The sequence below is a fragment of the Petaurus breviceps genome, unplaced genomic scaffold (genome assembly GCF_028583685.1).
Source record: "Petaurus breviceps papuanus isolate PSGF00001 unplaced genomic scaffold, PetGlider_PUasm1.0 139, whole genome shotgun sequence".
Taxonomy (NCBI): Eukaryota; Metazoa; Chordata; class Mammalia; order Diprotodontia; family Petauridae; genus Petaurus; species Petaurus breviceps.
This window is the reverse complement of record NW_027185697.1, coordinates 11,560,962-11,574,317: the sequence shown is the minus strand read 5'-3', so window position 1 is coordinate 11,574,317 and position 13,356 is coordinate 11,560,962. Positions and strand designations below refer to the sequence as shown.

Genomic DNA, 13,356 nt, shown 5'->3' with positions numbered 1-13,356 from the left:
GCATTCCTGGGGGCTCCCCTTCCCATTCACCTCAGCTCTCAAGACGTGGAGCCGGCTGGATCCACTGCAGGCTCAGGCTCTCTAAGCTCCATTAGGCCCTCACTGTTGGATGGCACTGTCTCAGCCCTTGCAGGCCTCGCTACATCACCCTTGTCCTTCCCTCTCAGTAGATGCCCTCCTCTCCTGCTGTATTTATTCTTTAAAAAAGCCAAGTCAACTGTTACCAGTTCTTGTATCTCCCTTCCTTCCTCCCTAGAGTGATTGTGCTCCTTGGTTCCAGTCCCAGGGGTGGGGTGTCCCTTCTCCTACCAAAGCTAGTCCCTTTTACTTGTGTCCTTAGTCATATCTCCTCCCCTCTCTCCTGGGAGTTTGTCTCCTCCACTGGCTCCTTCCTCATGCTGTGCAGACATCCTTTGAGTCTAACAGGGACCACAAAGGCACCTGCCTCCTGCAGTTGTGGAGAGGATCAAAGCAGACATTTGCAGATGTGCTATGCAAATAGCCATTCCCTTCCCTCACCCCCAGTCTGCCCCTCTACTCAAACAGTTCCGCAGAAGTTGTCCATGACCTGATTGCTGAGTCAGATACCTTTTTCTCAATGGTCATTATTCTTTACCTTTTACATAACTTTTTATTGCTGTTGACCTAGCCTCCTGGCTTAGCATCTGCATCTGGGATACTGTTGCCTCCTGGATCTTCTCAGTTTCCTCTGCTTGAGAGAAGAGGTTGAATTAGGTAATGCCTAAGATATGAAGTTGGGCCGAGGCTTTCTGTAACAGAGATGGCTTCTTAATTTGATGAGTTCTGGTCATTAAGTCAACTAGAATGCATTCAGGGCCTGCTCTGTACCAGGTGCTGTGCTAAGCACCAGGACACGTGAAAAGGCAGAAAACAGTCCCTGGTCTCAAGCTCACAGTGTGATAGAGGAGGAAACATGGAAACAGTTGTTTACAAACAAACTATTGGTAGGGCACACTGTCCATAATCAGCAAAAGGAAGGCACTAACGTTGAGGGGAATTGGGAAAGGCTTCTTAGGAGGCAGGATTATAGCTGAAGATGACATCAGGAGCACAAGACTGAATTCTTCAGCTCCGCCAGGGAGTTCTGAGAGGCCCTTTGTGGGACCACTTTGGGGCAAAGGCCTCTTAGTTGAGCTTTTTGTTGACAAAGCATGGTGGGTACACCTCCATCTGCCTGAGACATGCTGTGAGCTCATCCTGGAATAGCCACCCCTGCCCAGACTCTGCTGCTTTTCTCTGTGTAGAAGCACCTCACCAGAGAGGCAGTAGCTAAAACCAGGACCCATGGCAGGGGTGGGCTGGTGCCCGGCATTAGACACATCACAGCCCTGATGAGTGTCCCCTATCTATTTTCTGTGTTCCTAGAATGGAGATGATTTGTGGGGCTACTCAAAGAGATTAAAGAAAGCGAGAGAGGACCCAGACATACCAAAACATCATAGCACTGCTTCTTGTGGCTGCTCAGCATTGGAAACTTAGGGGATGCCCATGCACTGGGGGAATGGCTGAGCAAGTGATAGTGTGTGTTTCAGAGGACTTGTGATGAAACCCCCTGCCCTGCTCCAGATAGAGAATCAGTTGCCTCAGAGTACAGAAGAAATCACACTTTCTTTTCTTTCTTTTTTCAAACAATGGCTAATGCAGAAATTTTGTATACATGACACTACATATTTGTAATGTTTTTCCTTGCCTTCTCAATAGGTAGGAGAGAAAAAAGAGGGAGAGAATTCAAAATTTAAAATAAAATAAAATTGAATGAAAAATGTTTAATAAGAAAATAAATTTCTTGTCATCACAGTAGTATTCTGTTACATTCATGAATAACTTATTTAACCATTCCCTAGTCAATGGACCTCTATTTTTGTTTCTCTAAACAAAGCATGCATGTTTGCTATGCAAAACGTGCTGCTATAAATATTTCGGTGCATATAAGACCTTTCTTTTTTACCATTGACAGTCTTGAGTTATGTGCCTAGCGATGCAATCTCTGGGTCAGAACAAGGGTGTGGACATGGTAACCATTTTATGATTTCAGGTGGGTTTCCAAGTGGCTGGAACAGCTCACGGTGGGCCCATCTGTCCGTGATCTCGCCAACATTGGCTACTCCCTGCTTTCGTTGTCTTTGCCAATTTGCTGGATATGTGGCAGAACCTCAGGAGTCATTTTAATTTGCGTTTCTCCCAATATTAGTAATTGGGTACATTCTTTCACATGGTTGTCAGTAATTTACAGTTCTTCCCATGAGGTCGTATTTCTTCTCGAAATGCCCTTAGCTTGGCAGGGAATTGCTAGGACAGAACATTGTCAGAGTCACTAATGGTTTTGTTCATTTAAATTCTTTTTATTATGAAATTAACGATCACCCACAGACTGAAATATTTCAGTGTTTTAAAAGAGCAGGAAAGACACATAAGAAGTTGTGGATTTCTGTCGTGTGCCATTTGGGAAATTTTTGCTTCACTGCTTTGCTTTGTGACAAGAGATGATTCCATCTCGTCGGGGGCAGAATTGCAATAATTATGACGTAAAGACAAGAGGCATCAGTAAAAAAAAAAAAAAGTAAATGTTTTCAAGTGAAGACTTCATTTGGTATTAGAGACAGCTAGGTGGCTTGGGTAGAACACAGGGCGAGAAGTCAGGAAGACCTGAGTTCAAATCCAGCCTCAGAAACTTACTAACTACATGATTCTAGGTAAAGCATTTGATCTCCCGTTGCTTAGGCTCCCCATCTGTAAAACAGGGATAATAAAATACATAAGGATAATAACACCTCACATAGCTATTGTGACAGTGAAAGGGGGTAATATTGGTAAAGGGCTTAGCCTAGCACCTGACACATAGTAGGTGCTTACTCAGTTCTTCTTTCCTTCTTTTTCTTTCTTCCTTCCCTTCCTCTCTCTCCTTCCTTCCCTTTCTCACTTCCTCCTTTCTTTCTTTTTTCCTTCATTTCTCTCCTCCCCTTTCCTTCCTTGTGCCTTTCTTCCTACCTGCCCACCTACCTTGAGGAGCACACATACTTCAGAGGTCTAACACCCTGCTGGGTCCTAGGATCCTAGGTCCGGAGATGGAAAGGGTCTAGTCCAACACTCATTTTACAGATGAAGAAACTGGGCCAAGATGCCCAGTGACAGCCCAAAGCCCCGAGGCGTGAGCTGTGTCCTCACCTCCAGACCCACTGCATTAACCCTGGTGGGGGGGGGGCGGTTGTCTGGGTTCCAGTCAAGGAATCCTTGTTCTTTGACCCTTCACCTCCCTCCAGACAAGTCATCTAGCACTCCTGAATTGCCTGCTGTGTGCTCGGCCCTGGGGATACAGAGACCAAACCAAAACCAAAAAGACTGTCCATCCCCCCCAATGGCAGGGACAGCCTTGAACTGCCACCTTCACAGAGTTGTTTTCCTTTGATAACTGGGATGCACTGTCATTCCTGGCAGCGGACAGTGTCCCATGTGATTAACCCCTGGTCCTTGGGTGTTTTGCAGCTCTTGGATCTGTTCACCCAATGGGACTGGTCAACATACCTCGCTGACTATGGCCAACCTACTTGCAAATATCTGCGTGTCAACCCAGTGACGGCCCTGGCCCTGCTTGAGAAGTGAGTACATCTTGGGGGTCCTGTGGTGTAGGCCACGGGGACAGCGGGTGGCCTAGCCCCATCCAGGTCTTCCTTGCAGCAGCTGCCCATGTAGGCCGACCAAAGGGAAAGAATGGAGAACTAGTTTCTGCTCCTTTAAAAACACGGCCTCCAGGCCTTTGGAAAGGCAGAGAAGAGGTGTCTGGGAAGTGGGGACCCCCCCCCCAGCAGTATTGTCCCAACGGTGCTGAGCAGTCCCAAGCCCAAGGGCGAGGCAGGCTCCTAGGAGTACTCAGAGGGCAAGGTAGTTAGAGAGCTTGGTCAGCAGAGGTTAGCTGTCCCCTGGCCTGCCCCATGGGCAGCACCACAGCGGGACAGCCTGGACAGCGCCTCCCCCCCACCCAGGGGCTGTGGCCTTTCTCTAAGGCAGAGGTTCCCAGACTTTTTGGCCTCAGAATCCTTAAAACTCTTAAAAATTGTGAAGAACCCTGGAGAACTTTTGTTCCTATGTGTCCTATCTATCCATATTGATTGTATTTGAAATCCAGTTGAGGTAGCGCCAAAGGGCCTCACTGCAGACCACAACCCCCTGGCCTTCCCTAGCTACATCAGCCCCCTGCTAGAGAAGGCCTGCCCAGACATGTGTCCCCAGGAAGCAGGACCTCAGGGTCTGGTTGTGAGAAGTAAGAGGGACAAAGATGAAAGATTCCCAGGAAGCCCCCGTGCCTTTTTGTTGCTGTCTGAGACTCCCATGAAGACTGTCTTACCAGTCAATCTGCCTTGTACAAGCTGGGCCTAGAAGAGAGTGCTCAGCATAGAAAAGAGGTGAGCATAGTCTTCCAGTAATCCCCCAGGCAGGCCGGGCTGCCAGGAGGGCTCGGCTCGGCACAGTCTAGTCAGTGGACTGAGCCCAGGCCAGCACTAGTGGGACCCTTGGGCAGAGGCTACATTTGGCCCTTTATCAGGGGCCCCTGTCCTGGGGATGGACCAGGATTTTCAAGCATGAGCTGATAGCTACAGGCCCATCGGGTCATTTCCCTCCTAAGGAAGGCTCTATTGCTTAGGAGGGCCTGTGGCCCATCCTGGGGCGGGGGCTTTGGGCTCCTTGGTCAGGCCAGGTCAGGTCCTGCCGGCCAGAGTCAAGCTGTACAGCTCCTTGGCATTGTAACGGTGCTTCCACTGCCTGCATCTCAGAAAACCAAGGCTGAGTGACCTCCCCAGGATCACACAGCCAGTGAGTGTCTGAGGTCACATTTGAACTCAGCTCTTCCGGACTGTGTCCACTGTTCCCCCTACTGTCAGAGGCCCAGAAACCCGCCAGCTGAACTGATTTAAGCCTCCCTGCCTCCATGGGCAGCAGAGACTCTCCTGGCCTCATTAGAACACAGGACAGAGTGCGATGGAGACGCCTCCAGATCTTGGGTGAGAGGACCTGAGTCACTGGCCCTGTCTGAACCTCGGTATTCTCTCTGGTAGATAAAGCAGTGGGCTAAGCAACCTCCACAACCCCATCTAGCTCTGAATGCCGGTGTCCCTCAGGGCTATCTGACCACAGGCGAGAGAGGGGTGGCTCATGGCCCAGGAGGGTCAAGCACCTGGATCCTTGGGACTGAGCGGCTTCTCAGTCAGGAAAGGGTCCTCTCGGGCCTCCTGAAGCGTGTCCACAGTGGAAGGCTTCTGCACACACACACACACACACACACACACATGCTCTCTGCCTTCGTGTCACAAGTCCCTTACCCACCTCCCCCCCCTCCAAAGTGAGCCTTATCAGACCCTACCCAAAGGAGCTGCAGAGACTGTTGGCCCAGAGGCTCAGGGTCCAACTGGACCATCTTTCTTCATCTTGTTGGAATCTGGACGGTCTGACCAGCCCTAAGCCAGGGGCAGCGTGGCTCCAAGGCCATGAAATGGCGTGGTAGGGGGCGCTGGCCACAGAGTGACCCCAGCTCGGGGCTCCACATCAGACGGTGGGCGAGCACCCGCCTTCGCCTCTGCCCAGGCTGTCTTGATGAAAGCACTCTGAAGAAGGACCATGCTTCTTTGTTCTTCAGCCTCCTTTGGCACAGCAGCCTGGGCCCTGCAACCTAAGGGTCCCCCGATGCCCAGAGTCCACAATAGCACATGTTTGTGTTTTCTTTCCATCTTCCAGTCCCACCCTCCCCTCCTCCTAGGTGCACAGCCACCCAGAGGGGTGCGCCCCACACACGCACATTCCCTAAAATACACACGAGCATGCACGTTCATCTGACCAAAGACCCTTTACAGCCTCTGTGCCTGTAGCCAACTCAGAGAAGGACAAGAAGAGCTGGGGTGAAAGACGTTGCTCAGCTCAGCACTCACAATTGTGCCCCTTTGGGCACACGCCTCGCCTCATCTCTGCTCAGACCTCCAGGGCCAACCTCCTTGGCCAGATCAGACTAAGGTCTATGAGGCGGATGAGTGTTCTGAGCTCTCCTGGCCCTGTAGCTTTGTCCCAGCCTTCAGTGAGACCTTGGCCGCAGGCTCTCAATACCATGACCTGGAGGGGCCCTCAGGGGCTGTCTCATCTACCGCCCCCCCATCCCTCCTATAGCCCAGCTCACCAGTGCCCCCCCCAGCCCTGGCTGGCAGCTCCACTGGGGGGGGGAGGTGCTATCTCCCTAGCCAACCTGCTCCATAATCTGCCACTACAACTTCCACCCATTGTCCCCAGTTCTGCTTTCCTGGCCCAACAAAAACCAGCATGGTCCCTCTTCCACACTAAAGCCTCTTAGGCCCTTGAAGACAAGAGTTTTATGTCTCCTGGGTCTTCTCTTTATGGGGCAGTTTAACCAGTCCCCCTAGAGCACACCACTGTCTCTTCAGTTTATCTGTGTCCTTCTTAATGCTGGAGGTCCCAGAGCTGGCCCCCGGACTTCCCATGTGATCTGATCAGGAAGGAGGACAGTGGGATGCTGCCCTGGAATCTCTGTACCAAGCCCCACCTCACCCCAACCCCTGTGGCTGCAGCCCACAGTCTTCACCTTCCATTTCTTGGCTCCCACATCCTGCTATTGAATGTTAGAACCCAGCACCCTCATGAGTTAGGAACCATATGTTTAATAATGGCCCTGAGGAGGGACTGCCCAGTGAGAGTCCTGGGCACCATGGAATAGAGGGGTGCGGTAACCTTTGGTTTCTCCTCCTCTTCCTCTTCATTTTCCCCCCTATAACTATGCCTTCTATACTTTCTCACCACCCCACCCTGCTGCCATTGCTTCCATGGAGACCCCTCCCTCAGGTTATTGCATATTGACTCTGACCAATAGTGTGGGGAATGAGGGACCGCTCTGGGATTACCTTTGGTTCTTGTCCCTGCTACTAAGAGTTCAAGATCGCTGGGCTCTCTCTGACCTGTCTGCTGTATCCAGATTCTAAAGATACACCACCCAGTTCCCTAGGTTCCCAGGGAACCCCCAGTCCTCCTTCCTGAAGGCTGCCGTCCCAAGTGTTGAAAGCACAGACACCCAAATAAAGAAACCAAGGAGGAGAGGAAAGCTACCTTGGGGGCAGGATCCTCAAAGAGGACTCATTGGGTGTTTTCTCACCCAAGGGGCCGAGGCCAGGGTGCTGGGGGAGGGAAGGGTGGGGCTCTGGCTAACCCTTTCAGAGCCCTCTGGCCTCTGCCAGCTTGGAGACACTCTCAGAGCGCCCTCTGACTCCCTGCCCTCTGTCCTCCCCTCTGCCCAGGATGAAGGACACCAGCCGTAAGAACAACATGTTTGCACAGTTTCGGAAGAATGAGCGAGACAAGCAGAAACTGATTGACACGGTCGCCAGGCAGCTACGGGGACTTATCAACAGCCACCACTCGTGAGGGCAGGGCTCTGCACTCTTGGATTCTTCTTCAAAGAGAATATATGTATTTTTTTTATCACCTTCTGTACAGTATCCACAAAACCTCCTCCCAGACCAGAGAAGGCTGTAGGGAGGGACAGCTAAGTCAGGATTCGAGGGCTGTGATGTCACTGCAGGCATGGGCTCCTCCTGGGGTCCCAGCCTAACTAACCCCTTCATCTCCCCCCCCCACCACCAAAGGCTGGGACTTGGAGGAAGAGATGCCACAGGATGGCAGGCCTTTCTCCCTTAGATGTCTGCTTTTATTTCTAATCCAAGGAAAAGGAGAGCCTGGGGCTGTGCTGCCTGGGTCCCTTCCCCAAGGCCACAGGATTCTTAGTGGGCAGTCAGTGGTCTCCATCTCCAGACTGTGCTAAAGCCAGTGCAGGGGAAGGCAGGGACGAAACAGGGAGGAGCTGGCCTCTGCATGGGCAAGTGTGGCCAGGATGGCAGCCGTAAGCAGCAGTGTGTCTGTCTGCGTTTCAGACCCAGATCTTGGCAGGCGTGCCTCTGGGTTTCTTTCTTGTGAGTTCCCTTGCCCTTCTGGCCTCCGTAGGCCCTGTCCTGGTCACACCTAGGGCCACACCTCTGCCCACACCTAGACTCTCCCATCCAGATGGTAAGGCCTTGATATCAGCCAGGGGTGGAAGAAGAATCCAGGCTGAATCCAGGAAAAAGGGTCACTGGCTTAGATGTCAAGGGCTGTGCCCACAGTGGGCCACCAGAATTCACCTGTGCAGGCCCCAGACTCCTGTTAACTGAGAGCAGGAAATAGAGGGCATGACAAGGTCACCAATCAGATGCCCTGGCTCCCCGAGATGCAGCCCAACAGCCCAGCCATGACCGAGGAGGAAGAGGAGGAGGAGGGTGCTTTGTTCTGCCCGAGCCTTCTCCAAACCTCCTTCTGCAGGCTGGGCCACAGTCCAGGTGAGCACCTCACACTTCCAGTGGGTGCCCCAGAGGCAGGCTCTTACATCCTGAACACAGGCCCCTGGACACACACACACACACCTTGGCCATCTGGTTTGGGGTGCAAGTCAGCAGCATGTTTCTCTATGTCTGGGCAGTGGGGCCTAGCCCTGCAGACAGCCAGACCTGCCAGGGTCCCAGAAACGGGGCGCTTGAGTTGGTTGTTTTTGTGGGGAGAAGAGGCAGCCCTCTCTTTCGTCTTGGAGACTGGAGCCACGTAGACTATTCTTTCTTTCGGGCTATTAATTGATCTTGTTGGATTGGCAATGAAGGGAATTCTCCCCTCCCTAACCCCTACCCCGAAGAAAAAAAAAGAAAAGAAAACCCTTTCTCTCCTTCCTTAAAAAAAGTGACAGCTAGATAGCTCAGACATTGGTTGTTTGCAGCAGGCTATAAAGTGAGTTGTCCTCCCTCCTTGACCAGGCATCTCTGGGCCGGGGCAGCCCTGACCAGATCGGGGTCAGCAGCACCATTGGCCTTGGCTCTCATTCAGCAGGTACCTGCAGTTCTCTGAACATTCCCACTCTGACACGTCTGACCTGGCCCCCAAATTGTCCAAAACAGCCCCTTCCCCTGCTGAGCAAGCAGGGACCCTGCACCTCAGACCCTCAGAGGCCTCAGGCCACTAGTTGGCTCCTGCCTGGGCTGCTGCTGCTCCTCTCTAGAAAAGGGATGCGAGGACAGGCCAGTGCCTGGACCTCTGGGGATTGTCCCTGATAGCACCTCCAGGAACCTTGGAGCAGAAATACCAATGAGCTAGGCCGGCCTGCTTGTCCCTGCCAAGGTGGGGGGGGCTGAGTCACCGGCCTGGCCCCTGTAAGAAAGAGGCTCACTTGGGCAGCACCCTCATTAGTGTCTCCACCCTGGCCCTTCCCAAAAGGTCAGGCACCTTTGGCTCCCATCCCTCCTCTCCTGCCTCTGGGGCCCTAGCACATGGCAGCCCAGGGGGCCGGGGCAGGGTGGGAGGAGGGGGTGGGGAGCCCCCACGGGAGTTGGGGCTGCAGAGAGGGGGCTCGCCATACCCAGCCACAGGCACTGGAGGTCCTTGAGGAGCACTCTGCTGCTGGCAGAGGAACTCTAATTGAGCCTCAGCGAGCAGGGACAGACGCCTCCCTGGCATTTCCAGTTTTTATTAGTGGGAGGACAGACTCATTAAACAGAATTCTTAATCTCTTTTGTCAGCTGCTAACTTGCTGCTGGGGAGGGCGGAGATATTTCTCTCTCTCCTCTCTCTCTCTCTCTCTCTCTCTCTCTCTCTCTCTCTCTCTCTCTCCCTCTCCCTCTCCCTCCCTCTCCCTCTCCCTCTCCCTCTCCCTCCCCCATCTCTTCCCCCCCACCATGTCTGTCACTTGGCTATTCTCAAACCCCACCCCCTGCTCCCATCACCTCTTGTAAAACAAGGGAAGACCACCGAGGCCCCTCTCAGGAAGGGCCCAAGAGACCCCAGGGCTACACTCTGAAGGCCCTTGGGTAAGGATAAGCTGCTACCTGGAATTAGCTGAGTCTCCTAGCCTGGGGCAGCACCCTCAGCCAAGCCCTGGACGGGCTGCCCAGCAGGGGGTGACTCATAGTCCAGAGTTCCCCAAGCACTCGGCCCCCCTGTTCCAGGGGCCCTCAAGCATCCATCTTCTCCTTCTAGAGGAAGGGAGGCTCATCTCTCTAAGCAGCCCAGTTTAAAGAGCTGGGCCAGCCCAGCTGAGCCTCAGGTATGCAGGCAGAGAGTAGCCCCCAGGGGATCAGAGGACCCCAAAGGGCCCTGTGCAGGAAGTAGCAGTCGGCCAGTTTCTGGTTGGCCTCAGGCCCAACTCTTCCTGAGGTGTAGGAAACAGCTGTGCCATTGAGGAGTCAGGTGGGAGGAGGAGGGCCGCCCCCCATCCCTGTCTGCTCTGGGGTTCCTCAGGGCCCTCTCAAAGGACAGAAGAGACACTACCCACTACCCCCCATGGCTTAGGAAGGAAAAGCACCTGGACAGAAGCTGCTCTCTCTCAGCTGGCCCCCATCCACCACCTCCCAACACAAAACAGACCCATGCTCCTGCTATTAACCCACCTGTGTATGTAGGTAGTTGCCATTTCTCTTTGTAAAAGAAGTAAGCCTTGCTCTAGAAAGATGAATTTTAAGCTTTTTTCTCCAACAGATATGTGGTTGACATGCCCTGCCCCACTCCCACCCCCTCGATAAGACTGGCATTATCCATGTCTATGCTGAGACCTCCCAACGCCTGGCAGAGCAGACTGGCATCAGTGCCCCCAACTGGCAAATGGAGGAATGCCCAGCCGCCCAGAGAACCTGCCCTAGGCCTTCCAGGCCCACTCCTCCTGAGACAGTCTCCACTGGGAAGCATCTGCCCCAGTCTCCCTGTCCAGCTTCACTGGATCATCTGGCCTCAAGCTTGGCCAGTTTGCACAGGTCCGTACAGATGGCAGAAGCCACTTGATCAGAGCCTAGGGGCATGTGCCAAAGACTCAAGATGATGGAGGGTTACCAGAACAGGAGCCAGAGGCTGGGCCTAGCCCAGAGATCCCCACTGGCGTATTGGGCAATGCTCCGTTTCCAGGGAGGGGTTTTTCTAAAAACCTCTGCTGGGGCCTCACATTAACCCTGGGCTGTGGGGCAGCCAGCCTGGTTTTTGATGGTGGGAAACTCTGGATATTCCTAGAGGACTGGTCAGAATTTGGATTTTGGAAGCCAGTGACTGGAAATAAGTCATGTGGGCCTTGGAGTTGTCCTCAGCCCCACCCCCACCCCCACCTTCCACACTTTTCTTGGCCATTTCCAGACTGGGGCCCAAGGATTGTAATACAGGAATCGAGATCAAAGATACTTGTTCTAAGGCTGCCTCCCTCCACCCCAATCAAACGAACAGGTAAGGGGAGCTCCCCCATCTGAACTCTTCCCAGGAGGCCTCAGAGGTCTTCTGTGAGACAGGCAGGGCTCCAGGCCAGCTTGGCTTCCCCCTTCTAAAGCCCCAAAAGGGCAGGAGCCAATGAGCTCTCAGTGTCCAACATGCCCTCCTTCCTTAAACCAGCGTAAGAACCACTGTCTTGTCTCCTCCTTTTCCTCTTCTCATCTCCTGCCTTCTCTTTCCTCATTTCCTCTCCCTCCATCCCCAGTCTCTGGATCTTACCCTTTCCCTCCTCCAGCCTGTAATGAAAGAAGGGGGGGAGGGGGCGGTGTCAGAAAGGGAAGCCTTGGGGACTGGCCATGAGAACGGATTTGAGTTCAGGACAAGTCTTCAGTAGGGAGATCTCATGGACTTTCTTGGCACAGGAACTATCCAAGGCCCACATTGGAGAGTTCCTGCTGACCACTGCCAGGAGCTGACTCCTTTCAGGGAGGCAGAGTGGTGCCCAGTCCCTGTGCCCTGCAGCCTTGCCTGACCCAGCCTCCAGCCTCCCTCTGGCCTCTTCCTTCAGGTCTCATTCCTGACCACTCCAGGTTCTTTCTTTAAATCTTCCTTTTTGTCCCTTTGTTAATTTTCTCCTTCCTTCCTTTTTTCCCTTTTCTCCGTCCCTCCTGTCTCTCTTATATTTTGGGGTCATTTTATAAACAAATGTGGTGAAAATGGCTTTTTTTCCTTTTTTTTTTTGCACACATTTATGGGGAATCTTAGGAATTCTGTTTTTCAACTGAAAGGGACATTTCTGTTGTTCCCCACTTGACAACAGAGATCCTGCCGAAGCCAACAGCAGGGTTGTTCATGGATGAACATATCAGGAATGCGCATGTTTCTTTCTTGGTCCTTGATTTCTCTTGTAATGCCTTGTAAGCCAGACCTCCAATGTACCCGTTTACCAGAACACCAGGGCTTTGTGTCATTCTTCTCGTTTGCTGGTCTTGGGCTCTGAGGGGGCAGGGCGGGACCCCTCAGTGCCAGGCCACACAGACTAGGTGCCCAGGAGGAGAGGGCCCAGTGGCCACAGAGGGAGGGCCTTGGGGGCAGCAGGATGGAGAAGTGGTAGTGGCTGGGCCTTCTCACCTCCTCCTGAAGTTTCTCCTGGTGGCACTGCCAACATGTACACAGACATTCCCATCTATGCACAGGTCTACACACACATGCACATATACCCACAATGGAGAAAAGAGAGTTGAAAGTGTTCTGGGCTAGGACTGAAGAGCTCTGGCCTGGGTCGGCCATGCCCCAGAGCTTTCCCTGGGCCTCAGCTTTCTTATCTGTAAGATGGGGGAGTTGAAGCCCATAGCCCCTGAAGTCCCCTCCCAGAGTCTCTGGATTCTCGAAGGCCAGGGCCCTCTGGGGGAAGTCACAGGATCCCCAGTCTGAGCATTGGCAGCAGGGACCTCGGTGGCCACTGGATCCAATCCACACATGAACATTCCCCCAACCTGTGCCTGAGAACACCAAGGAGGGGGACTCCTACCCTCAAGGCCACCCCTCCCACTGTGGGACAGCTTGACTTCTCAGCAATCCATTTCTGACCCCCTCCCTAATTTCATATCCAATCTCTTTGTGTCTCCTGTCCCCTGTGGCCCATGTCTGCTACCAGCACACTCACATACCTTGTCCAAGTCACTCCCTTTCCAGGCCCAGTTACCTCCTCAGTAAAATGATCACTTGAGTCCCTTCCAGCATTTTGGGATCCATGTTAAGTGAGCAGTGAAACTTTCACTCAGAAACTAGCTCAGGATCCCGTGCACTTTCCCAAGACTGCTGAGGAAGGAAGCTGTGTTCAGTGGGAACTGGGAAAGATCTCTGAGGGACTTAAATTCCCACCCTGGCCCTGCCACCTGCTTTGTGACCTGGGGCAAATCACTTGTCCTCTCTGGGTCTCGATTTTCTCATCCATGTAATGGGTTCAGATTAGAAGACTTCAGAGGTCTCTTCCAGCCCTAAATATATGAAGCCCTAGCTTGTTTTTGCCAGTAAACACACACACACACACACACACACACACACACACACACACACACACAC

General features: G+C 52.9%; 1 protein-coding gene across 2 annotated transcripts in view; it reads left to right on the top strand.

The window, feature by feature from the left end:
• The window catches only part of EXOC6B (exocyst complex component 6B), a 624,130-nt gene extending 611,907 nt beyond the window's left edge, over positions 1-12,223 (top strand). For both annotated transcript variants that reach the window (XM_069066557.1, XM_069066565.1), the window contains exons 21-22: positions 3,505-3,617; positions 7,308-12,223. In XM_069066557.1, coding sequence (XP_068922658.1) covers positions 3,505-3,617; positions 7,308-7,434 — 240 coding nt within the window. In that variant the 3' untranslated portion in view covers positions 7,435-12,223. The remainder of the gene's footprint in view (positions 1-3,504; positions 3,618-7,307) is intronic.
• Positions 12,224-13,356: the final 1,133 nt, after the last annotated feature.